The 22,547-nt window shown below is 46.1% G+C and overlaps 8 protein-coding genes across 13 annotated transcripts; 2 read left to right on the top strand and 6 right to left on the bottom strand.

The window, feature by feature from the left end:
* Positions 1-77: 77 nt before the first annotated feature.
* On the bottom strand, positions 78-3,172 carry LOC132262999 (mannosyl-oligosaccharide glucosidase). 2 transcript variants are annotated; one of them, XM_059762530.1, is made up of 3 exons: positions 2,981-3,172; positions 1,926-2,840; positions 78-1,868 (listed from the first exon to the last, which is right to left on the bottom strand). In XM_059762530.1, exons 1-3 carry the CDS (start codon positions 3,086-3,088, stop codon positions 282-284), a joined length of 2,610 nt encoding a protein of 869 aa, XP_059618513.1. In that variant the 5' UTR covers positions 3,089-3,172; the 3' UTR covers positions 78-281. The 2 variants fall into 2 exon arrangements, with proteins under 2 accessions (XP_059618513.1, XP_059618514.1); XM_059762531.1 differs by having other exon boundaries at positions 2,907-3,074.
* Positions 3,173-3,209: 37 nt separating this feature from the next.
* On the top strand, positions 3,210-3,867 carry LOC132263002 (bis(5'-nucleosyl)-tetraphosphatase [asymmetrical]). Its single transcript, XM_059762536.1, has 2 exons — positions 3,210-3,431; positions 3,496-3,867. The coding sequence occupies exons 1-2, from the start codon at positions 3,320-3,322 to the stop codon at positions 3,810-3,812; spliced, it is 429 nt and encodes a 142-aa protein (XP_059618519.1). The 5' UTR covers positions 3,210-3,319; the 3' UTR covers positions 3,813-3,867.
* LOC132263000 (ankyrin-3) lies at positions 3,843-6,829 on the bottom strand. 2 transcript variants are annotated; one of them, XM_059762534.1, is made up of 6 exons: positions 6,544-6,829; positions 6,220-6,464; positions 5,887-6,166; positions 5,711-5,826; positions 5,393-5,627; positions 3,843-5,335 (listed from the first exon to the last, which is right to left on the bottom strand). In XM_059762534.1, the coding sequence occupies exons 2-6, from the start codon at positions 6,382-6,384 to the stop codon at positions 4,059-4,061; spliced, it is 2,073 nt and encodes a 690-aa protein (XP_059618517.1). In that variant the 5' UTR covers positions 6,385-6,464; positions 6,544-6,829; the 3' UTR covers positions 3,843-4,058. The 2 variants fall into 2 exon arrangements, with proteins under 2 accessions (XP_059618517.1, XP_059618516.1); XM_059762533.1 differs by having other exon boundaries at positions 3,844-5,335; positions 5,393-5,651.
* Positions 6,830-7,007: 178 nt separating this feature from the next.
* Positions 7,008-10,978, bottom strand: LOC132262321 (serine/threonine-protein kinase haspin homolog). The gene is made up of 4 exons (XM_059761568.1): positions 10,844-10,978; positions 8,801-9,113; positions 8,287-8,731; positions 7,008-7,718 (listed from the first exon to the last, which is right to left on the bottom strand). Exons 1-4 carry the CDS (start codon positions 10,866-10,868, stop codon positions 7,227-7,229), a joined length of 1,275 nt encoding a protein of 424 aa, XP_059617551.1. The 5' UTR covers positions 10,869-10,978; the 3' UTR covers positions 7,008-7,226.
* A 373-nt stretch (positions 10,979-11,351) lies between these two features.
* On the bottom strand, positions 11,352-12,575 carry LOC132262322 (uncharacterized). Its single transcript, XM_059761570.1, has 2 exons — positions 12,330-12,575; positions 11,352-12,265 (listed from the first exon to the last, which is right to left on the bottom strand). The coding sequence occupies exons 1-2, from the start codon at positions 12,461-12,463 to the stop codon at positions 11,362-11,364; spliced, it is 1,038 nt and encodes a 345-aa protein (XP_059617553.1). The 5' UTR covers positions 12,464-12,575; the 3' UTR covers positions 11,352-11,361.
* Positions 12,576-12,638: 63 nt separating this feature from the next.
* Positions 12,639-16,166, top strand: LOC132262175 (negative elongation factor B). 2 transcript variants are annotated; one of them, XM_059761338.1, is made up of 4 exons: positions 12,639-12,835; positions 12,892-13,928; positions 13,992-14,597; positions 16,000-16,166. In XM_059761338.1, the coding sequence occupies exons 1-3, from the start codon at positions 12,703-12,705 to the stop codon at positions 14,589-14,591; spliced, it is 1,770 nt and encodes a 589-aa protein (XP_059617321.1). In that variant the 5' UTR covers positions 12,639-12,702; the 3' UTR covers positions 14,592-14,597; positions 16,000-16,166. The 2 variants fall into 2 exon arrangements, with proteins under 2 accessions (XP_059617321.1, XP_059617320.1); XM_059761337.1 differs by lacking the exon at positions 16,000-16,166 and adding an exon at positions 15,457-15,569.
* LOC132262176 (ras-related protein Ral-a) lies at positions 15,697-20,138 on the bottom strand. Of its 3 annotated transcripts, XM_059761339.1 has the most exons (5): positions 19,985-20,138; positions 19,197-19,370; positions 17,135-17,470; positions 16,173-16,293; positions 15,703-15,811 (listed from the first exon to the last, which is right to left on the bottom strand). In XM_059761339.1, exons 2-4 carry the CDS (start codon positions 19,347-19,349, stop codon positions 16,177-16,179), a joined length of 606 nt encoding a protein of 201 aa, XP_059617322.1. In that variant the 5' UTR covers positions 19,350-19,370; positions 19,985-20,138; the 3' UTR covers positions 15,703-15,811; positions 16,173-16,176. The 3 variants fall into 3 exon arrangements, with proteins under 3 accessions (XP_059617324.1, XP_059617322.1, XP_059617323.1); XM_059761341.1 differs by lacking the exon at positions 16,173-16,293 and having other exon boundaries at positions 15,697-15,811; positions 19,985-20,137; XM_059761340.1 differs by lacking the exon at positions 19,985-20,138 and having other exon boundaries at positions 19,197-19,633.
* A 357-nt stretch (positions 20,139-20,495) lies between these two features.
* LOC132261858 (cysteine protease ATG4B) lies at positions 20,496-22,459 on the bottom strand. The gene is made up of 5 exons (XM_059760872.1): positions 22,001-22,459; positions 21,745-21,940; positions 21,537-21,683; positions 21,052-21,475; positions 20,496-20,995 (listed from the first exon to the last, which is right to left on the bottom strand). The coding sequence occupies exons 1-5, from the start codon at positions 22,236-22,238 to the stop codon at positions 20,738-20,740; spliced, it is 1,263 nt and encodes a 420-aa protein (XP_059616855.1). The 5' UTR covers positions 22,239-22,459; the 3' UTR covers positions 20,496-20,737.
* Positions 22,460-22,547: the final 88 nt, after the last annotated feature.

Raw genomic sequence — 22,547 nt, 5'->3', positions numbered from 1 at the left:
GGCCGATTCATGTGCGTTTCACAGCACACACTCGACGCAATTTGAAGCTTTTTGGCTCCATTCAACGATCATTCTTTCATGCGAACTAAGAGAATTAAAATCCAGTTTTAGAGTTTAAATGCCAGAAATCACTTTAATTTTTCTACAAAAACACAAATAAACGCTCCTGAAGACTGTAAATTTGAATGTCTATCTCGAACCACTCACTAATTGTCCAGTACGCAAGCGAGTAGCGCAATTTTTATTCACAGAAGGGAAAACGAACTATAATTCCGAGTCTCTTAGTATTGCTCTGCCATGATGAGGACCGTGAGAGCGCTCCATCCTGTGAACGGATAGCATCCCGATCCCTCGCCCGTCTTATCACTGTACTGCTCCCACAGATATCCAGAGCGCTGATACTGCTTGATCACATTGCTGACCAGATTGTGCCTCAGCTCCACATAGACGCTCCTGGCCAGCTCGCTGTGCGGCCCCGGCTGGCTGCCGTAGTGGTGGAGCGCCTTGAGGGCCAGGTAGTTGATGTTCATCCACACGGCGCCGCGCCAGTAGGGCGGATCGTGCTCGGTGTTCCTCTTCATGTACAGCGGTGACATCTTAGAGAGGCTCCTGAGGCCGTAGTCCGACCACATTCCGTTGGGATCTCGCATGTCCTTGAGCATCTTCCCCAGATAAGGCGAGTCGGCGGTGAGGATCTCGAGCAGGAGTGGGAAGAGGCTCACGTATCCGAACGTGGAGTCGATGTACCTCAGTTCCGGCGCCTTGTTGGTCACTCTCACCATCTCTTGCTGCTGCGGCGGCTTCCCGTGGGCGGCGGGCTTCACGGGGGGCCTCTTGAGCACCACTGAGTCCGTGTGGAGGCCCCAATCGGTGTAGGTCTCCGTGTAAGGCGACAGGTGGTGTTCATTGAGCAGGGCATTGTCCGAGAGATAGAAGTACGTTTCCAGATACTTGGTGTCATCTCTGCCCACCAGCCGCGCCAAGTCGCCCATCACTTTAGCGGCAAAGGCAATCCAGCACCGCAAGTCCACGTGACGCTCCCTATCACTGGGATGCGAGGCTCGCGGATAGTCATCCAGGCCACTTGTCAGGGTCTTTGGATTGAGCTCTCTCACCGAATTCTCCGTCCGGCCGCGCCACCTGTACGTTCCCATGGAGTCTCCGCGCTGCGTAGTGTTGAACCACGTGAACCAGGCCTGCAGGCGTGGGAAGAGACGATCCAGGGTGGCCAGACGCTCCTTCGTGTTGAGATTGTTTCCCGATCGTGTGAGGATGCGGTTGAGCAGCAACAGAATTGTCGGCGGATTGGCATCAGTGTTCCTCTGCGTGACAAACTCTTCAGGCACTTTGGCCAGAGCCTCAACTCCGAGGATCTGCTCCCTCGGGATCCATCCCTCCACATTCATGAGGGAAAACCAGTGAGCCACAATGTCAATGGAGATGTCAACGTCCCACGTGGAAATCAGGAGTCCGTGAAAGCCCTCATCCCAGAGGAAGCCACGCGGGAAGAACGACCGCGAAGGCACAGCCGTGTAGAGTGGCGCCTTCCAGTAGGGCACGGGCTCCTTGGTGTGGACACTCTGCACGCGTGACGATCCGTAGAAGTATCCAATTCCGCCTAACATGTTGCTCAAAGCTGCCTCAGCGAAGCGAATCTCCTTGGCAGAATATCCCTTGTTCTGCAAGTGAAACGTCTTCTCGAATCTCTCACTGAACTCCCGGCGTTTGGCATTCAGAGCCTCCAGGTACACTTCACCCACTGGTGGCCCACCCAAGGCCTGACTAGGCATCTCCTCAGAGTGATAAACGATGTCCAGGGTGAAGGGAAGCCTCACAGTCAGCTGATGAGCAATGAAATTGGGCTCCACCTGGAAAATCACACACTCTCAAGTGGAACAACTCAATTTATGCTGTATTATCCTTACCACAGATCCCGTGTTTGTCCTGAGAACCTCTCCGGCGAGACTGATGAACTTCCTCTGCAGCTCGTGACTGTGGGAAATCCTCAGGTTCGACGTGATTGCCTCGCGAAGGTACTGAAGACTCATTGCCACTGTGCTCACGTAGGATTTGTGAAGAACAGTGCCATTCGTCTCGTGCAGAGACAGGGAAAACTCCCCCAATCCTGGTGTGTCTCCCCGAATTCCCGCCAAGAGGTCCGTGCGGTCGGGCGTAATCCATCCGCCAGTCTTCTCGTCCAGCGCCGTATACCAGATAATTGACACCTCCTCCTCCGAGTGCATGCTTTCACTCGCCACGCTCACCCTGGCCGTCCAGTCGCCCCCGAAGGATCCTCCGGAGTACTTCACGAACGACGTCTCCAGCTTCAGCGGCCCGTCGTGTATCTCCTGCACCCCGAACGTCCTGCCGTCGTGCTGAACCCACCCGTACTGGTCCATCCGGTCGCTCAGCTCGCACCAGTGCCGAATGCCATCGCCGCCGGGACCGAGTCGCGACGGCGAGTACCACATCAGGCCCATGACGAGGGAGTGCGGGTCGCGAGTCTTCATCCCGAAGTACGTGCCCGGCCGGTAGGAGCCCCAGTAGCGGTCTGGATCACTGAGGCCGCTCCGTCGGACCATCTTCTGGTCATCGAAAGGCGTATTGACGCGCGTTTCCAAGTATCCGACGTATCCAAAGTAGCACGCGATGCCGAGGCAGCAGCTGCCGATGATCATCATCCAGGGCGACAGGAGGACACGCTTCTTCAGCTGCCCATTTGCCTGTCTCGCCTGGGCGGCACTGGTGCCGCTGCTGCTGCTATTCCCATTCCTCACGTGCGACGACGAGTCACCAGTCTTGCTCTGATGCGACTGACTAGACGCCTTCCGCTGGCGCGCCTGCAAGCAAAACAGATCCTTGAGAATCCCCAGGACAAGTAGCAGCGAAGCAAACACTGCCCTCACCATCTAATCACCACAAATTCGGATTGTTTACTTCCCTTCCCTAAGCGGACACGTATAACTTTTTATCTACTTACCCTTCGGCGAAACCACACGGACGGATTCGGCGTGGAAGTTTTCTGACTTCCAAATGCTGGCGCTGAGGCCGATGGTCGGAAAATTCTATCGCGTTTTTCCGACGACATCACAGGATTTTCCCACTCGCGCTTTGCACGTAAATCCAAATAGCGCAGCAGTTAGCAAGACGATGGAAGTATCTACAGACAGAGCAGACAAATCCGCATACATGTCTTCAGAGTTCGGCTCTGTTCACTTTTGACTGTTTGACTTTGATATCCGGGCAGAATATTTTTCTTGGCAAGTATTCTTCACGGAATTAACCACTGAAAAGTGAATTAAATAGTTCATTGGACGCGATGGGCAAGGAAGTGGCTGCTGGTTTCCTCCTCTTCCGCCGTCTTAGCGATCAGATCCAGTATTTACTGCTGCAAGCGTCTTATGGCACCGGCCACTGGACTCCTCCGAAGGGTGAGAAAATCTCTCAATTGCACGCATTTCTCCCTCTAATTGCCATCTGCTGATGGATTCGCAGGGCATCTGGAGGCTGGAGAGACGGAATTCGAGGCGGCGCTGCGAGAGACCAAAGAAGAGGCGGGATATTCCGAGGCTGATCTGAAAGTCTACAAGGATCACTTCCATGAGATGCATTATCAAGTCAAGGGGAACGACAAGAGGGTAATTTACTGGCTGGCGGAGCTGGAGAATCCCCAGAAGGAGCCTGAGCTCTCCGACGAGCACGTGGCAAGGAAGTGGCTGCCGAAAGACGAGGCCATCGCTCTGTCCGGCTTCTCGAACTTCGAGGAAATGGTGAGGAAGTTCCACGACGTCATCGTGAGCAAGTTAAGCTAGAGGAGTTAACATAAATTCATGTATATATTTGAATATATTGCAAATTAATACATGACCATACAGATTCACTTAATTTTGATCAGATAAACCTGAAGAATTCGTGTAAATTTCACACCGAATTAAAATGATTTGCATCCTCTCACGCGGTAATTGCACAATAAACATCTCCTCTAGCAAGTTCCTCTTCCTTCTCTGGTGTCCTCAATCAGCAGGTGGGAGAGAGAGAGAGAAATAGAGATAGAGAACTTAGGATTCGAAATTTAGAACGTAGTCCTTGAGAAGTCCTGGCAGATTCAGTCTGTTAATATTCTGGGCGAGCTTCCTGTTGATGCTCTCGAAGATCCTCACGCGGCACATCTGCTTGAGCGTGCGCGGCCTCTTGTACAGCACCGCGATCAGGCTGATGAGGCTCTCGGTCGTCTTGTTGGGCACCTGCGTCAGGTAGAGATTGTGAAGGCTCTTCAGGCAGTTGTAGAGAGGCTCGTGTTGCATTGAGTAGTAGAGCAGGTGGATGATGCGCGTGTACGTGGCGTCCCTGTCCGTCAGCAGGAACTCCTTCTTCGTGATCAGCGAGATGAAGTAGAAGAGAATGTAGTTGCGGCTGTTGGTGCGGAAGGAGTTCCGGAAGGGCTCATTGGACCGACTGACGCTCGCACCGGGCGGCGGATTGGCCTCCTGCGGCGCACTATCCTCGCTGCCCTCCGCCCTCACCACCTCGGCCGGCGTCCCGGTCACCTTGCCGCACAGATTGATGTTGGGATCATTGCCGTACTGCAGCAGCAGCAGCGTCAGCTCGTGGATGCACGCCATGTCCGGACACGTGCGCACATTCTGCACCATATCCATCACGCTGTGCAGAATCGTCTGCGACGTCACGTTGCAGTCCAGTCCGTGCTGCAGCAGCAATTGCAGGATGTTCTTGATGAAGTCAAAATTGGCCCTCTTCTGCGTGTCGCAGTTCAGCGTGAAATTCTCACTCACCGTGAAAATGAGAACATGAAGTGGTGTGAGATTGGACCGATACGAGCAGTTGGGATTTGCGCCGCGCTCCAGCAGAATGCGAATGCAGTTCAGGAAGCACACCTTCATCGTGTGCGTGAAGTGATGCAGCGGATCCTTGTTGATCAGCGGCACAAGACACACCATCAACGGCACCGAACCATCCCTGCCCACAATGTTGGGATCACCGTCCTCCTTAATCATCATGTTAAGCAACTCATAGCACACTTCCCAGTCGCGAATGTGGCGGAACACGCACGCCAGAGCACTGTTTCCCGCCTGATTGATGGAACTCTTGGCGCCGTTCTGCAGCAGGAAGCGCACCAGGTGCAGCACGTCCCACTTATTCCACTTGTCATACCCGTACTTGGCCTCCTCGAGGGCGTAGCGCACGATGACGGCGTGCAGTGGAGTGTTCCCCAGGGAATCCGGAGCGTTGATCAGCTCTTTGCAGCCGCCACGCTCCAGTAAAATTCGCAGTGTGTGCAGAACATCCTCAGCGGACTTCCTAGCGTGCAGGAGAACTGAAAAAAAGGCAAAGTTATGCCTGAAATTCCCCTGAAACCCACCTGAATACTCACCGACGTGAAGCAAAGTCATCTGCTGCGTGCAAGTCCGCACCGTCGTGATCGCGCCGTGCTGGATGAGAAGCTCCAGGAATCTCGTGTCGTGCAGGATGGCCTGGTGGATGGGATAGTACTCATCTTTGATGAGGTTAATCTCGTCAGAACGCGTTATGACTAGCTGCTGGACGCACTTCCAGGCGCCACGCTCGCAGGCCAGATGCAGCAGAGGCTTCTTCACGCGAAACGGTATCTGGAAGTTATTGCAGAGAGATCCCTGGTTAATCCCCCAATTAGGACACTCTCCCAGGACAGAGGGTCTCCCCAGAGTCTCACCCAGGGTTCCTCCATCTTCTGCGCCAGGATGTTGAGAACATTTATCTGATCCCCGTCGATTGCGTAGCACACAGCATTCTGCAGTTTGCTGCTGGGCCGATCACAGACTGCCACATCTGCCAAGGAAGAACTCATTGATAGACACCTAGACAGGGAGGAGACTCTCAGCTACGTACTCTTGTACTTTCCGCGCTCCTCGCAGTTCAGCGAGTGCAGTCCGGGGAAGCACATGCGGGCCTCGGTGTCGATGCGAGCACCGTGCTTGAGGAGCAGCTCCACGCACTCCTCATGTCCCTTGAGACAGGCAATGTGCAGTGGCAGGGAGCAGGGACATCGGTTGACGTCTGGGCAGTGTCTCTGGAGGAGCCAGCGAACCAGCTCGATGTGATTTATGGCCACACTCTTCTGCAGCAAATTGTACCCCGAGTCATCATGAATGGCCAGGATGTTCTCATTCTGTGAAAGGATTGGATTTGCACAGGAGCTCATCTTGCGGAAAGCACACTCACTTTTGGTATCTGCACCAGGAGGGCCTCCAGCGTGTGGATTGAGATGCGGGGATTGGAGCAGAGAATCTCAAAGATCGTCTGCACCTTGTCAATAGTGGATCCGGACACTTTGTGCCCATCTCTGGCACTCCCGGACCTGAACACTTGACTCACGGAGCCACCCATTGTCTCACTCAGCAGCACATCGCGTCGCCCTACAGACGCGCCCCAGACACAGAGGTCAGCAGAAGGGGTCCACCAAACATCTGGAAATTGAGAAAGAACTCCACTTGAATCCACCAATTCTCCCCTGTCAGCCGCCTCAAGCAGGCCAATTGCACTCACCCTCGCACTAGTGACACATTTACGTGGTCTCTGACGCACGAGGAAAGTGAAATTGGGTCAAAATTCGCTGATAATTGGGAAAATTTGTTGTAGTGAAAATTTTCCGTCTGACAGATTGGGGGGTTGGAAGATTCACTGGAAGTGAGGAGTGGAATATTTCATGAAACATTTCACTTCCATGAAACAAAAGGGAAATTATCGCAGAGCCTCAAGTTGTCTTTTATCAACTGTTTATCAGATTTATTTGTGAGCTAAAACAGTCTCTATAACTTCAACTATAGAAGAGTACTCAATCATTGAATTTGAGGTTGAAATGGAAGGACGAAACTGAAATTTTCAATCCATTACCTGGAATCTTTACCGGCCACTGCTTACAGATGGCGCGTTCTCATGATAAAACTTACCATGCTTTGTTCGAATCATTTTCTTCAACTCTTTCTGCTCTTCACAATAAAAAGCGTAAATTGCGATATCGGAACATTTTTTTTTTATTGCTATCTCGAAGTAAATTCTGCTCATTTCAAACAAAGTGTCAAGAAATAAATTCACATGACTTGTGACGCTTCTACTCTTCGAACATTCTACACAAATAAATTCATTACTCTCCATGTCTGCACTCTAGAAAATCCACTTCAAAGATATATAATTTACAAGGATTGGGATATGCTCTATCTCTCTCTTTCTCACTTCAGCATTTGCGCATAATCTGAGGCACTTTTGAAGTCCAACAGGTCATCACGGAGCACCATCATCTCCTCAATGGCATCACGATGCTTCTTGCTATGCTTCAACTTGTACTTGGCGCCATTGATCATCTTATCCACGAGATAGTGCAGCCACAGGACATTGTTGAATGCATCGTGTTTCTCCCACTGATTCTCCACTTGGTTGCGCATCAAGCGGTAAATGTCGAATTGATAATCACCACTGGCTGAGAACAGTTCCTCGTCCTGGGCGAGATCGTTGTACTGACATTGGCCAGCGTACACCATTCGCGACAGCGTGTAGTCAATGATCGTGACACGAACGCCGTGCGACGGAATGGCAATTATCTCACCATTGAAGAGAAACTCAATCTCCTTGTCGTCTGTCTTGGACAGCAAAATGTTTCCCCAGTGAAGATCCCGATGCTCAAACTCGTACTTCTGCTCGGCAACAGCTAGCGAAAGGGCGACCTGAGTGGCAAAGAAACATCGTTACACTTTCATAGTCTCTCTTCTTGGGCAAACACACACACACACACGCTCGTGAGGCGGATAAACACTTATCAATTGATGCAAAAAACAAAGATGACTGAATAAATCATAATAAAACTCACCACCAAAATAATAAAAATGACGAAAGACAGACATTCCGGCAATAGATGAGTGAAAATCTAGTCATGTTCTTCACTTCAAAACCACGTACCAGAGATTCACTACATCGACTGACGGAACAAATAAGCTTCCAAATAAAAAATATGATGAAAAATAAAGCACAAAAATAAAAAATGGATGTCGAAAAACTGCAAAAAATAGGCAAATTAGGGGACAAAACAAATATTGGGTGAATGTATTGTGAATTTCACAGAGGATGAGTGTAAATCTAGTCATAATCTTATGTCAATATATGCACTAGAAATGCACCCATCCACCATGATAACTCAAGGTGAGGCAACAAAGCACACAAAAAAAATAATATGGAATGAATTCTTATGCCGAAAAAAAGCACACAAAGTGTACAACATGAAAGCTTTGTAGTCACCTGAATGAATGCAGAATAGGCTTCGAGGGCATTCTTGAAGTTGAACGCCTCCAAATCCTGTCCACCGTTGCCCAACTCAAGCACAATGTACAGCTGATCGTGGTCAAAAATCTCCGGATGATCGTTATCTGTGCCTTGGTTGTCGCGATACAACTCCCAGAGATCCACCAGATGTTCAGGATAGCTTCCCTGGACGCATCTCACATTGACCAAATCCACAAATCCTGCCGTTCGATATTCCTGACCATTCTTCAATTTGCTCAACTCCGCCGTGATGACAATCTCCGAGATGATCTCCTCGAAGCGCTTCTGCACCTCACCATTCACCAGCTTGTCACCCTCAATGGGAATCACCTTCAGCACAATTGGACGCCCATGGAGGTCCTTGAACATGAACACCTCACTGTACACACCCTCGCCGACCTTGCGACAATTCCTCAGGACACTGCAAGACAAGGCAAATAGAAAGCCATGAGTTCCTCCGCAAAAGAAAACACCACAAGCGTCTTCTCACCTCTCCGAGTACACCTCATTGAAGTCCAACGGCTCAGACTGACCGCAGTAGCGCAATACGAGTCCCCGGTGTGTGAGGTCACCGTTTATATACGAGCCAACCTCTTCACGGACACTGCTGGTGCGTCGATAGCGTAGAATTGAGTGAGTCTGCCGGCGAAATTGCTTTCGGCTGGACGACTCATCAAAGGACAATTTGCCACTGTCGACGGCAGACAAGCTTCGACTAATGGAAAAGTGACGACTTGGCCTGATGTCTCGACTTCCTTCTGTTGATTGGTATGTCTCGTCATCTGATTGTGGCACAAGAATTGCTGCAAGAGAGAAAACACAACTTTACAGTCAGTCCTTAACCCACTCATGTGCGCGCCACTCTCGAATAGGGTCACGGTTCTCAGTGTCCCCAACAAAACCGAGAACTTTGCGCATACGCACAGGCACAAAACATGCCGATAAGAGAAAATCTAACATTGTCCCATTAGACATCCTCTAAATAAATGCTCCCTCTCTGTCTCTCGTGTGGGCATCGCCACAGAAACCCCAACACTCTCAAGACACTCGCTGAGAGCTCACATGTTCGCTGATCGGAGATAACAACGCTATCGTGTCGATGTTATGTGGCAGAAGAATTCCCCAACAGTTCTTCTCTCTTGCATTACACAAAAATGTATAGAAAGGCAAGATAATGCGCAATATATGCACAATTAAATTTGCACACAGAATGCCTGAATATTTTCCCTCCAAACACACTGATAAGATTCCTCCTATCAAGATCATCCTCCAAAATTTACATACAGCTCAAAAAATGCGGAACACAATAAAAAAACAGTCTAATCTCTCAACTTGAGAGGCTATCACTCTTCAAGATTACAAGTCTTGAGAGTAAATAACTCCCGGATTACATTCTGGAGGAGAAAACACTAAACTTCAGCTCTTGTGTGTGTTATGAAATATATTACATTTTGTACTTGAGTTCATAGTAAAACTCTGTCTGAAAACCTCAAAGGAAAATTATATGCGCAAGAAGATATTGTAAGGAAAGAGAAAAGCAAAGCATTTCGCGTAATCTTAACTGACAAAACAGAGTTATAAAACAAAATAAGACGACTATAAAACAAAAAGGTTTTCTTCATTCAGTCAATATCTATAGAAATACTCAAATTTCATCTTCAGAAATATAGTTTAAAAAGCAAAGATTTTCCAACGAAGGAAGATTCAATAACTTAATAAGATAAAGAAGGAAAATGTTGTGCCTCAAAATCAATTTTGAGATTATCAATCTGGTTCTTAAGTTAATATTCTTCAGATCAAAATCAGCTGACTGAACATTTTTTCAAAGTGTCAAATTTATCAACAAATCATTCTAGTATTCAAGATTTCTGTATCAACTTGAAAATTTAGAGAGTTTCACTTTACTTTCCGCAAGTGAACTTAATTGCAAGCGATTTCTACTGTGATTTTAAAAAGGAAAGTGCTTTAAATCACTTTTGCGCAATACTTGAAAAGATCCAAATTTACCACTCTTGCCAATACATTTTTTTTTTCTTCTTCAGTGGGAATCAGTTCCCTGTCAGATTGCCTTGATAACATCGCCCGAATATATCAACGTTTGGCGTCATCAGACGAGGAATCACACATTTTTTGACATGAATCATTGAAATCACACAATTCTCCCCTTCTCTCTCGCTCTTGCGGTCTGTTTGGGTAATTTTACCACTTCTACGTCTCAGAATCATCGTGTAAAGTAAAACTTGTGACGAAACACACAGGCTGAGAAGGAGAATATTGGTGCAAAAGAGATGCAAACAAGAGCGAATGGCGTGTGTAATTATTTTACATTTTTTTTTCTCCACACACACACTGTTGCCTTTGCGCTTGTGTGGACGCGTGTTCATGTGTGTATGTCATGAAATGCAGATAGAAAGAGAGAGAGAGAAAGGGATTTTGTGTAGATTTTCCACTGCAATATCGCTTCTCTTGAGAGACCCGGAAGAGTGGAAATCTCCATGACTCACACACAGTCTTTTGGGGGCGCACAATTTACCTTCTTCCACGAGATTAAGATGCATGCACACTTTTGATGTACGGCTAGTTTCCTTGGAACAAAGAGATGCACAGATAAACTGGAGTGCAGTTACAGAAGAGTCCACTTTCGCCCAACAAAGGCGCCCCAACACAAAGCCTCCCGAGAGACGAGTTTCAATTATGAAATCAAGCCACACGTGACGTCACGAGTGCTGGGAAAAACAGCCAATTTCTCTGTCCTCGCGACTATGTGAAAACTCTGCGGGAAATGCAAACGACGGCTGGCACTCAACTAGACTCAATGTGAGATTTCACACAACTGCCGAGGGTAATATTTTTCCTTGAATTCCGTCTGACTCTTTGTGGTTTTTGCACTCTGGCCAATTATCTTCGAGCGACGCGCACGTCAGAAGGCCTCCTCGCGGCTAATTAACACAAAGATAACAAAACTAAAAGTCGCAAGGCGCACTTGTGATGCGGAAAAGTCTCTTCGCAGCTTGATTTTTCACGTTTTCACCGCGAATTTCTTTGTGAAATCTAACTTGGAAAAAAGGGGGGACTACCAAAGAAAATGGACACTGACGCCTCCTTCTTCTTCTTATTCGCGCAGATCTCACGACTGCAGCGCCACAAAACCCACCCGAAAACATCCGAAGCCGCAGGTGTGATTTGAACTGCTAGAATTACAGCGAACTTACCGCTATTTTCCTCTTCCTGAAAAATACACGAAAAAAGGGGAAAATTACTAAATATTCTAGGAAATAACACTCTCTTCGATGTACTCACAATTGAGTCCGCTATCCAGACGGTCTTTCGGCGATGTCCTGGACGAATAGCACTCGTATTTCCTGAGATATTCCCGTTTGAATTGTTCCTTTGGCTCTTGCGCCAATTTGCCAGGGACTTCCGCCACTTCCCAGCCGCCAAGACAATCGTCGGTCGAGGTTGAACCACCTCCACAGAGCTATCATTGCCGGAAGCATCCTTAAAAGCCACAGTCTTTCGTTGTTTCTTGTCTGGAATCTCGATCTTCACCCGCACAGACTTTCGTGGGATTTCCACCAAAATCCTCTTTGGTGATGGCATTTTTGTTGCGCTCACAATCTCCACGCTTGGGGAATTTACTGATGGAAAGACAACAGGGCTGGGAGGGACGTCACTTCTCGCTAAAGCAAGCGGAGTGTCGTTTGTGGGACAAACCGGCGAAATGCCATCAAATACTGTGGTTCTCCCGTTTCTCCTTGCAGTTCTTGTCATGTTTAGTGGCGTGGAAGCTAGTATAGCATCTCCGGTACTCTTCAGCCTCCTCAAAGTCTTCCTGGAGACCTTGGGTGGCGCCGGAGACCAGACACTTCCGGACGACTCAAAAACACTACTGTCGCGATTAAATGAAACCCTCACGTCTTTTGCCGGTCGGGGTGCATCCTGCTCCTTCTGTAGCCTGTTAAAAATTAAATTCTCCATAATACACTGTAGAATTTGTAGTTATTTTCTCAGAAATTCACCTTTTATCACGAATAAATTTGTCAAAAGAATCCAACCAGTTTGAATCGCTCAACGTATTCTCATCGGCGAAATATGTTTTCCTGGTTTTCCGCAGCTCCTCCTTCGTCTTCTTTGCTCTCAGTCTTGTGTTCATTACTTCTGATCACAGATGTCCACTAATTTCACAAAAAAAACTTGATTTTCTGCTTATTTTCACGGAAAAATCCTGCTTTTACAAAAAATAGAAGCGTCCACTTCGAATGTCATCAAATCTGTTATATGCCAGTTATACGGCGATTGCGGCGCCTCGTGCGGCGAACACTGTGACAGCAAATGTATATGGCCGCGGATAAACAAAAGTGCGTGTAGAAATATTGTGCAAATCTCCAAATAATGACCAATCCACCGAAATTTGTGGGCACCGGCTTGGAGGAACTGAAAGTTCCCGGCCAGGCGTATCTCAGGGATGCACTGACTTCCTGCACAGACCCTCTGAAAGCGATTGAGAACTTTCAGTTGGAAAATGGTTGGGCGGTGCATTTGTTTTCATGTGCTTCTCTTGAATTCTGTAATCATTTTCAGGGATTCTACTTCCATCACTGCGACCAATGCTTCCTCTATTGGATCTCCATGGTGTGCGGCGGCTGGATTTTCACACTTCTGTGCTGGAGGAGCTGCGCGACAAGCTAGTGGCGGAGATAAACAAACTTGGCGCTAAGGAAGGACGAGAGCGAGACAAAATCTTCGATAAACTCCTCAAGGAGAGCTTCCCAGTGGTCCGGGTGCGCGCCCTGCGACCCATCGTGATGTGTATTCTCCGCAACACCCCACACATCGATGACAAGTACCTGCGTGTGCTGGTGCGGGACAGGGAACTCTATCAGGACACCGACACTGAGGTGAAGAGGCAGATTTGGAGGGACAATCAGTCTCTCTTCGGCGACGAGGTGTCGCCCCTCCTGTCTCAGTACATTCGCGAGAAGGAGCACATACTCTTCGACCACATGAACCTCAACAATCTCTTCTTCACGCCCTCACCGAAGGTGCGTCGCCAGGGCGAAGTTGTTCAGAAGCTGGCCAACATGATTGGCAACAACGTGAAGCTGTACGACATGGTGTTGCAATTCCTGCGCACACTCTTCCTGAGGACGCGGAATGTGCACTACTGCACCTTGAGGGCGGAACTGCTGATGGCTCTGCACGATCTTGAGGTGCAGGACATCATTTCCGTGGATCCGTGCCACAAATTCACATGGTGCCTCGACGCGTGCATTCGCGAGAAGAATGTGGACATCAAGAGATCGCGCGAGCTGCAGGGCTTCCTGGATAATATTAAGCGTGGACAGGAGCAGGTGTTGGGCGATCTGTCCATGACACTGTGCGATCCTTATGCCATCAACTTCCTCGCCACGTCTGCCATCAAGATTCTGCAGCATCTCATCAACAACGAAGGTCTGCCGCGCGAAAACACCATTCTGATCCTGTTGCTGAGAATGCTGGCGCTGGGACTCAGCGCTTGGGTAATGATTGACTCGCAGGAGTTCAAGGAGCCCAAGCTGGACAGTCAAGTGGTGACGAAATTCCTTCCCGCCCTCATGTCGCTCATGGTGGACGATCAGGTGAGTGAGATGAAAACTCCTGCTGACTGTTGTAGATCAAGACTTATTGTGAATCACTTCCAGGTGCGTCATCTGACCGCTCGTCTGCCGCCGGATGAGCGTGAAAGTGCCATCACGACTATTGAACATTCGGGACCGGCGCCGGACGCTGTGGAGGCGTACATTCAGGAGAGCACGGTGGCCTCCATCCTTGCCATGTACTACACGCTGCACACGGCGCGCCAGAAGGATCGCGTGGGCATCCTCAGAGTCCTGGCCATCCTGGCGTGCTGCAAGGATGACAGGGCGTACGAGGATCCCTTCCTGCACTCCCTCATCGCCCTGCTCATTCCCATGGCGGAGGAGTTCACGGCCGAGGACTTCTGCACGGGTCTCTTTGATGAGTTCCTCTTCGCGCGCCTCACCAGAGACAACGTCACGCGCCACATGCTGAAGCTGCTGTGGTACATCCATCCAAAACTCCCGGCCGCGCGGCTGCAGACGCTGCTCAAGGCGCTCCAACCGACGACGCAACACCACGAGAATGTGCACAAGTTGTACGAAAATCTGCAGACGAGGATTGGACTGGCGATTCAGGAGACTCAAGCTGCTTCCGAGGCGATGGAGATTGACTACGATTCACCGCTGAAGAGTGTGCCAACGCCAAAGCCTCACTATCTCTAATTGAAGGTGAGAAGGCAAAGATCCTTTACTATTTTTCCTCATTCTTGTTCTATATTTTCATCCCCATTTTTCATATCTCTTCTTACACTGGATTTATTTACACACACAATTACATTGAATCGTTTTGTTTTCTTTTTTCCTGGGTGTGAAATTGGCGACTTTCTGTAAAACATGTGCACTTTTACGAGAATTTTTTCTTTCTCTTTATTTTGCTTAGAAAATTCTGCGAATTTCATTATTCAAAAATTGTTCCATTTTTTGTTGTTTTCTTTTTCAACAGTAAAAATGCTAAAGACAGTATTTTAGATTTATATGTTGTTCCATTTGGTTTAACTATTTCATTCCTTTCATTTATCATCCTGTCTCACGGCTTAATCCTTATGGCGCATAAATGCATTTCATAAATCGTAAATTGTATAAATCCTGGGGGGAGTTGATAACGCGAAAAGCAATTAAGAGTAAAATTTAATCATAGGTATCGACTAACTTCTATACTTGTAATATTTCATCATTTACTTATGTTCTTCTTTTCTCTCTTTTTTTCCATTTAAATATCCTTAAAGGGAGAGTTTGCATTATAATGCAAAATATAGAATAGAGTGTAATATTTTTCTCGGGTTTTTCTCCTTTGTTCTCTAAAAATTAAAACTCATTACATAAATATCTTCTTACTAAAAAACAAACGTGATTCTTTCCTTACTTCTTCGTCCCTTTCATTTATTTATTAATACTCTTAGAAGAGAGAGAGAATGAAACGTGTTTAGTTTCGTATCAACATCAACTTTTTTTTATGTCTCTAAACATGTCGAAAAAAAGAAATTTAATGACCTAATTCTCTTCACGTACAATTCTCTTTTTTTTGTAGTAAATATACACTTATCCTTAGCGAAATTGGTGTGCCACCAAGAAAAGGAAATGATACAATACAATATATATTATTTGTAAAAATAAAAGAGAAAATAAGGAATAAAATAGTGTGGGTGATAATATTTTCAAATGTCCTCATCCGCAATGTGTTCCTCGCAGCGTTTTGTGAAAATTCTCTCTTCTGACCTCTGATGATGACTCCTGGCATTGCATCATCCTCTTTCTCCGCCCGCTTCCTACAAATCCGACCTTTATAGCAATTGGCAGCAGTGAGTTTTGGTTTTTGCGGGCTGTTGAATATCCGACTGGCTCTTCTTTCGCGTTGCAATTTCCTGGATGAGAGTATTGAAGATCTGCAGTGGCAAAGAAGAGGCACACATAGTCATCCAATTAATTTAATTAAAATAGCGCAGTCAAAACAGAAAAAAGAAGAACATTTCACTTGGTTATTGAAGGGGAACAAAACATGAAAAGCATAAGTTTATATTTGCTAAATTGATGTGGCAATTTAGATGATGTTTTTTTTTTGTTCTTCGAACAGTGAATGCAGTGATATTTGAAGAGCTTTTCTTTATCTTTGGACAAGTGATATTATAAGAAGCTTGAGAATTGATTACACAAGTGAAAAATAAAGAAACAGAAAAAAATAATAATGGAAAGACAAATGAAATCTGTGAAAATAAAAGAAGAATAAAAAAGAATTTTAGCACCTACATATCTATATTAGTGTACACTTTAGTTTCCGCCTTTTGCATTTATCTTTGGCTCGCCCACTAGTCGTTTTTGAGTCTTCCGTTTTTCGCGACCGAATTTCACGCATCAGATCAAAAAACACCTGCAAATTGGTTTGGGTATAAAATTTTGTTGTGATAAATGATTTCTCCACACACTTTATCTCTTCTCTCTCTCTCTCTCAATAGATATATACATAATTAGAAAATTGTAAAACAAGAGAATGTACAAGCAAATGACTTTACCAATTTCATCATTGACAATCATAATAATAAAATGGTTACAAAGAAGTACAGCAAAACACAGGAAAACAAACATAAGACATGCACAATTGATCTACAAATTTATCTTGAGGTTCTCCTCGCTCGAGACTGGCCATTTGCTACCATTTTATCTTCCTGAAGTGGCAGGAATTGCGGTAGAAAAGAGACATTCTCCTGAAGAATACCTCGACCAAGGGATTGGCGTTGGCTGAAAGTGGTGTACGTTTTGTTATTGAGCTCTCACAAAGTCCTACAATTGAGCAAGAGACACCATTCAAGATAAATGATGTCTGATCATAACTTTTTCAACCCCATTTCCCATTATTCTCTAATCAGAAGTTCTGGGTATTTCGATTGCTGATTACTCAAGTTTTAATCCCAATTAAAAAAAAAACTCTAAACACTGTGAATAAGCAATAATATATTTTGATATAAATTTACGAGAAAAAGAACCTCTGACTCACGAATGATTAGCAATTCTATCACTTTGTACTTGAGCACTTTAGTTTTGTAGCTTTCAAGTGAATGGATGATAAATTCTCACGAAAAACCACGATGATTCATAGATGTGTTGTACACCACTGTCAGGCCCAATACCTTCCCCTCGGCTTCCCCCGCTTCCTCTGGCATTGTTCCGTTGATAGATGCCAAGATTGGAAGTGTGGCATTAGTGTGTTTTACCTTATCGACATTCTCCCGGGTCTTGGCGGAAGTCTCCACATACGGAACACCCCATTGCTGTGCTCTGCCCTTGCATTCTGTGAGTGGCACTTTGCGCTTATCATTCAAATCACACTTATTGCCAACAAGGAGGAACGGTATGCTCTCGTCGTTCTTAACGCGAAGGATCTGTTCCCTGAACTCCTGGGTGGCCTGAAAGCTCTCGTCGTCGGTGATGGAGAAGACACAGAGGAATCCCTCGCCGCTGCGAAAGTAGTTGTCCCGAATGGCGGCATAGTCCTCCTGGCCGGCAGTGTCTAGTATGTCAATTTGTACTTCCTCGCCATCCAGAACCACCTGAAATTGCAGGGGGAGGGAAAGAGACTCGAAATAGAAGAATATCAAGCTTGAAATGGCGTGTGTTTGTGTGTCGTTATATGAATCAGTCACGCAAAAACTCCCAACACTCTGCGGTCGCCTTATTCACTTATTATGGTTCTTGACTCGTTCCCACACTCTCGCGACCGGCATTATCAACCTCAATTCACCCACCGAAAATGAGTGCCATCAAAAGGGAACCGCGTGTGAACTAATCGCGCCCGAAAATCATTCTTTCTCTCAATTGTAGCCACTCTCTGAGACGCTTAATTACCAACTCCAGGTGACCGGACTCATGTTGTGCGGTAGGACGAAGACACTCCAGATGATTTATTATTGTATAATTGAATTTAATGCTGTGTGCACTGGGATTTAAATCCCGCAGCACAGAATTTTCTCTTCAACTAATTAGAATGGGAGCAATTTTGCCATTTCACATGTTCATAAATTCATCTGAATAGCGCATTGTCACGATTATGGCGTCAAGTTGCTTTGGCCCCTCAGCAAGTCATGTTGGATAAATCTTGGGGAAAAGCCGAGAAAAAAAACAACCAGCAGAGAAAGGACTTGCCAGGATTTCTGCTTCAATGCGCCAAAAGTTATTCACTTGAAATTATTATCATAATTGATTATTATGCTAGCTATCAATCGACATGAGTGAAGCGTTTTTCTGGGCGGTGTCTGTAACTGAACTTAACCGTCTACAATTTGATGGTCAGCTTGATGAACGCTCATCATCTTCACACTAGGCGCAATGGGTGTGTGTGTTTTTCTCTGCATCACATGCAATGTGTTATTATTTCACATTAAATCATTTTTCTCTCCTCTCTTTCATTGAATTACTTATGAGTGGCGCGAGATTGAATTTTTGGCAAATTATTATCTGGGTCATTTGATTACAAATAGAGGAGAATTTTCAATGATTTTTCCTCATTGGCCACAAAATATACTGAGAGAAAAATGGGCTGAAATTTAATCGGTTTCAACATATATCCAAGAATAATCAAGTTGAAAACCAATTAACGAAGATTTCCGTGTGGATTTTAAACAGAAAAGACTAAAATCAAGCAGTCTTAGACGTTTTCTAGACGGAATAGGGCTAGAATACTCATTTCTCTTGGTTCAAGAACATATTATATTGTTCTGAGTGTAGAGGAGAGAAAATGCAAATAAAAGAGAACTGGAATTTGGGTGGCAAATCGTGCCAATTTAAACATATACAGCAGATCCGATTTGAAGCTTAACGCAGTGGTGATTCAAAGTGCCACAGCTTCTTAATTTACAATATATGAAAGCGCAACACTTTTTGTAAACTTGTATTGCAATGTTGAATGAATTTTCTAAGAATAGCCACACAAATAGTTTATAGAACCGTCTCACTTTTTTTTTTGAATCAATAAACACATTGTGTGTGGGGCTTTTGTGTTGCTTTCCCATCGCGAAGCACACCATAATCGTCATGTGCCTTTGCAAATTCCTCCAAGAAAGTGACTCCAATTGGCAGATAGAGATAAGAGCAATTGTGTAAAGGCTTTTTTTTTCCTCACTCAGCGCGATATGTTAAATCAATTTGTGCTAATGGCTCAATTAGCAATTGAGTTGAAGGCACTTTGAGGCACACTTGAGAATTTATAATTTCAGCATCTCTGCAGGGAGTCCTTGACCAGACAGACTCCGGCTGAGGCTGCTGAGACGGTGTGTTTACCTTTTTCCTGTAGCTGTCCGCCTTTGTGGGCTCGTAATCCTCCACGAACTCGTCGTACATGAACTGAAGGGTGAGGGCAGACTTGCCGACACCTCCACTGCCCACCATGATCACTTTGTGGAGTGCCGGACCATTTGCTGGCTTCTTGGACATACTTGAAAGCTGTGTCTCACACTGTGTTTGGGGAATGGCAAAAGAGGGTGAGGCGCAGAAATCACTGGCAGGGGAATCACAGTCAATTGGCAGAGCAGAGCAGAGAGGTCTTGTGTGCTCCCGAGGCGCGCATTCCGTGTGTGAGGCTTTTCCTCACTTGGCAAACACTAGATTAACTGTTCCAGTGATTAACTCACAGCAATTTTTCTCGGCTGTTCGGCAAGAAAGTACCTCGTTACAGTCCCGAATTGGGCAAATCATGCTATTGCCATGTGAATCGGCCGCGCATTAGCGGGGAATCCGCTGGAGAGGTTCTCCTATTGGGAACCGGTGGCCTCCAATGTTGAGAAACATGACATCATATCAGGCTCGCGATGATTCACACTCTCTCTGGAGGTCCCCAAGCGGAAGTGGGCCATCAATTTCGCAAGCAACCCAGAGAGTGGACGACAGTTGCGATGGGAGGCGGGAAAACAGAGGCCACACGGTCGTGGGAAAAGGTGAAAAAGAGCCGAATGAGTTGGAATTCACTGGCTCTTCAGCCCATTTCGAAGGCGTTGTCCGGGAGCACAAAAGAGCCAAGCTGCCCCCAATTTGACTGTGCAGATTGATTTCTCGTGGCAACAAACACTTACAGTATCTTCCAACAGTATCCAATCAATAAACTATTGTCTTTAGGTGTAGTTTTCACGGGATTTTATGGGGTTTTTCACCTAAAATACAAAACTATCAATTATATCGGCCACAATACGCGATTGTCAAAACTGTCCCGACTGACCAGCCCCACGGCTTCATAGGCGTATGCGCACGAATCGCGGTACGAGCAGAATTCGCCACAACTTGAATTCACACTGATAAATTGAATGCCACAACACTGGGTGTAGTTTTCCCGAGATATTTCAGTAAATAGTGCCAAAACATACCATTTTACATTAAAACAGTCGAATTTCTCGAATACGCGCGTTCAAGGGCAACAACAGCCGGGATTCTAGTGTTGCCATACGCAAAACAATAGTTTTTGGGACACATTTTTGGGACTGCATTCAGATGTGCACCCGTCTGACTGTGTTCCCTGTGTAATCCAGCACAAATAGTGCAAATAGTGGAGAAATTATAAATTCAAAATCAATGCTTTTATCTAGCTTTTATTTACAAAAAGTAAGATGAAAAATTACAAAAAATTACCAGCAAAATTAATATTTCAGGAATTGAAAACTTATTGGTATTTTTAACCCAGATCTGCATCTAAAATTGGATTATAAAGATGATTCGACGAGTTAGACAGATTTACGGAGATTTAGTAAAGAAATGCTCCTCGCCTTATGAGTAAAAGCCACTTCAAAAGTCCACTAGATGTATATAAAATTATATTCAGAATATTTACACTTTTATGTAATGATTTCAAAGTCCTCGTCGGATTGACGCACATCCAGTTCTTCAAATTCACCTAAAGTCGGATCAGTCTCACTCTCGCCACGATTGCGGACTCTGCGGTGACTTGTTGTGGCTGAGGTCGATGCCACGGACGGCCAGGGTTGCTGTCGCGTCTGGATCACCTCGAACAGGGCGTGAGAACCTGAGAGGACGTCCTGAAGAAGACGTGCATAGAGTTCATCGAACTCCAGTTGAGTGCGACAGAGGAAGCACTGAAATTGACCAATTTTTAGTGTTCACGAACGGCAGAGTTGGTGAAAATCCTTACCACGGCTAGAGATGGATCCATTTGCCGAAAGGGAATTCGACTGGCGTACTTCTGATGAAAAGTCTCGTCCATTTCAATCTCTTCGGCTGTTTCTTTGCCACCAACACTCCCGTTGCGCTGAGTTGTGTGCGGATCGAGATAGAGCACCTCGTCCCCAACGTAGCCAATAAAGTAGAGAGCTTGATTGGGCTTTCCGCCAATCATTCCCATATTTCGATTAATCTCGAAGCATCTCTTGAGTCCGTCGATGTAAATGGGGTTGATTTCATTGATGCCCAGTCTCAGTGGGACAATCAACAGCAGTGGCTTCCACGATTTGTCCTCATCATCACAACAGAGCTCCTTGATATCATCCAAGTAGATGACATTGTCCAGGGCAACGTGAATAGATAAGCTACTCCAATCGTCATACTTCAGCAGTTTTCTGCAAAAGTAAACATGTAATTGAGATTAGGATGCTTCACTTGGGAATTTTCAGGTCATACTTGAGAACTTGCGCGACAGTGTTTGGGCCAAACCACTCCCCGACCTTCTTATCCTCAGAATTACCCATCAGAGCAATTTGGTGTATAGAAAAGGGACTCTTTCGGTTGTCCTCGAAGCGATTGACGATCTTGAGGTAGGTTGGATCCCTAAAAAGACACGTTTCCAGTCAATTACATCATCTCAAGGCTTGTTTCTCTCTGATCTCACCGAGTTTCTGGAGTCCAAAACCAATCGCGCCCCAAGTGAAGGTCCAGCAGCGACTGGGCCAGGACCATTTGGCCGCACCGCAGCATGCAGCCCCATCCCTTGTCGCTGGTCAATTGGGGCGAGCCAATGGGAACGAAGCCACGTCGATAAGTGCACCAGATTCGCGTCTGAATGTCCCTCCGGATGAGTTCCAACTCTGCAAAATCAAGCGACACTCTGCAGTCAAGTGCATGCATAGCCTTGGGCTCGGCCCTACCTTGGACGGGACTGTAGCTCTTCCCAAGTATCCAAACGGTATCCGCGCAGCCCTTGGGAATGTCATCGGGCTCCTGGGCAGTGTCCACGGCGCCCAAATACGATTCAATCATTGAGTCCATTGTCTCAACAACATTGGTGAGAATTTGACGACAGCGATTTGGCAAAATTGCGAAAATTCTATGGCGATATCTCAAGTAGAAATGAAATAAATAGTACACAATTGTGTACAAAACCATAAGAAATGTGTGTGCGAAGAGTGGCGAACGCAGAAAGTGAAATGGCAAACAATGCACTTATTGTATTTCTCAATATCTTCGGAGATAAGAACTGTTCTTGCAGAGGAAAGGAAAAACACCACAAAGAAAATTTTGACACACGCAAAACACACTAAATATTTTGTTATTGACGAGAAAATTTGATATTTTCTCTGTGTGTGGTTCTTTTTTCGTGACACTGAGAAAAAAGTGTCATGACGTTGCGTGTGTGAAGATTTCTGTGGTGTGCGTGAGTTGTCAGGGATATTTTTTCACCCGGCTGTAGAGTTC

Source organism: Phlebotomus argentipes, unplaced genomic scaffold (genome assembly GCF_947086385.1).
Source record: "Phlebotomus argentipes unplaced genomic scaffold, Phlebotomus argentipes genome assembly contig_15, whole genome shotgun sequence".
Taxonomy (NCBI): domain Eukaryota; kingdom Metazoa; phylum Arthropoda; class Insecta; order Diptera; family Psychodidae; genus Phlebotomus; species Phlebotomus argentipes.
Note: the sequence above shows the minus strand (reverse complement) of the source record. Positions and strands in the feature narration are given on the sequence as shown.

Coding starts and splice junctions, on each gene's coding strand:
- LOC132262999 (XM_059762530.1), bottom strand. CDS start 3,088: ATGTCGTCGGAAAAACGCGATAGAATTTTCCGACCATCGGCCTCAGCG. Junction 2,841..2,980: donor CCGTGTGGTTTCGCCGAAGG/GTAAGTAGATAA, acceptor TTTTGCTTGCAG/GCGCGCCAGCGGAAGGCGTC. Junction 1,869..1,925: donor GGACAAACACGGGATCTGTG/GTAAGGATAATA, acceptor GTGATTTTCCAG/GTGGAGCCCAATTTCATTGC.
- LOC132263002 (XM_059762536.1), top strand. CDS start 3,320: ATGGGCAAGGAAGTGGCTGCTGGTTTCCTCCTCTTCCGCCGTCTTAGC. Junction 3,432..3,495: donor CCACTGGACTCCTCCGAAGG/GTGAGAAAATCT, acceptor ATGGATTCGCAG/GGCATCTGGAGGCTGGAGAG.
- LOC132263000 (XM_059762533.1), bottom strand. CDS start 6,384: ATGGGTGGCTCCGTGAGTCAAGTGTTCAGGTCCGGGAGTGCCAGAGAT. Junction 6,167..6,219: donor TCCTGGTGCAGATACCAAAA/GTGAGTGTGCTT, acceptor ATCCTTTCACAG/AATGAGAACATCCTGGCCAT. Junction 5,336..5,392: donor GATGACTTTGCTTCACGTCG/GTGAGTATTCAG, acceptor CCTTTTTTTCAG/TTCTCCTGCACGCTAGGAAG.
- LOC132262321 (XM_059761568.1), bottom strand. CDS start 10,868: ATGCATCTTAATCTCGTGGAAGAAG. Junction 9,114..10,843: donor TCTTAATCTCGTGGAAGAAG/GTAAATTGTGCG, acceptor TCTCTCTTGCAG/CAATTCTTGTGCCACAATCA. Junction 7,719..8,286: donor CCTATTCTGCATTCATTCAG/GTGACTACAAAG, acceptor TTTGCCACTCAG/GTCGCCCTTTCGCTAGCTGT.
- LOC132262322 (XM_059761570.1), bottom strand. CDS start 12,463: ATGAACACAAGACTGAGAGCAAAGAAGACGAAGGAGGAGCTGCGGAAA. Junction 12,266..12,329: donor AAATTTATTCGTGATAAAAG/GTGAATTTCTGA, acceptor AATTTTTAACAG/GCTACAGAAGGAGCAGGATG.
- LOC132262175 (XM_059761338.1), top strand. CDS start 12,703: ATGACCAATCCACCGAAATTTGTGGGCACCGGCTTGGAGGAACTGAAA. Junction 12,836..12,891: donor GAACTTTCAGTTGGAAAATG/GTTGGGCGGTGC, acceptor AATCATTTTCAG/GGATTCTACTTCCATCACTG. Junction 13,929..13,991: donor CGCTCATGGTGGACGATCAG/GTGAGTGAGATG, acceptor AATCACTTCCAG/GTGCGTCATCTGACCGCTCG.
- LOC132262176 (XM_059761339.1), bottom strand. CDS start 19,349: ATGTCCAAGAAGCCAGCAAATGGTCCGGCACTCCACAAAGTGATCATG. Junction 17,471..19,196: donor CGGACAGCTACAGGAAAAAG/GTAAACACACCG, acceptor CTGCAATTTCAG/GTGGTTCTGGATGGCGAGGA. Junction 16,294..17,134: donor CCCGGGAGAATGTCGATAAG/GTAAAACACACT, acceptor ACCAATTTGCAG/GTGTTTTTTGATCTGATGCG.
- LOC132261858 (XM_059760872.1), bottom strand. CDS start 22,238: ATGGTTTTGTACACAATTGTGTACTATTTATTTCATTTCTACTTGAGA. Junction 21,684..21,744: donor TTTTGGACTCCAGAAACTCG/GTGAGATCAGAG, acceptor GTGTCTTTTTAG/GGATCCAACCTACCTCAAGA. Junction 21,476..21,536: donor ACTGTCGCGCAAGTTCTCAA/GTATGACCTGAA, acceptor TTACTTTTGCAG/AAAACTGCTGAAGTATGACG.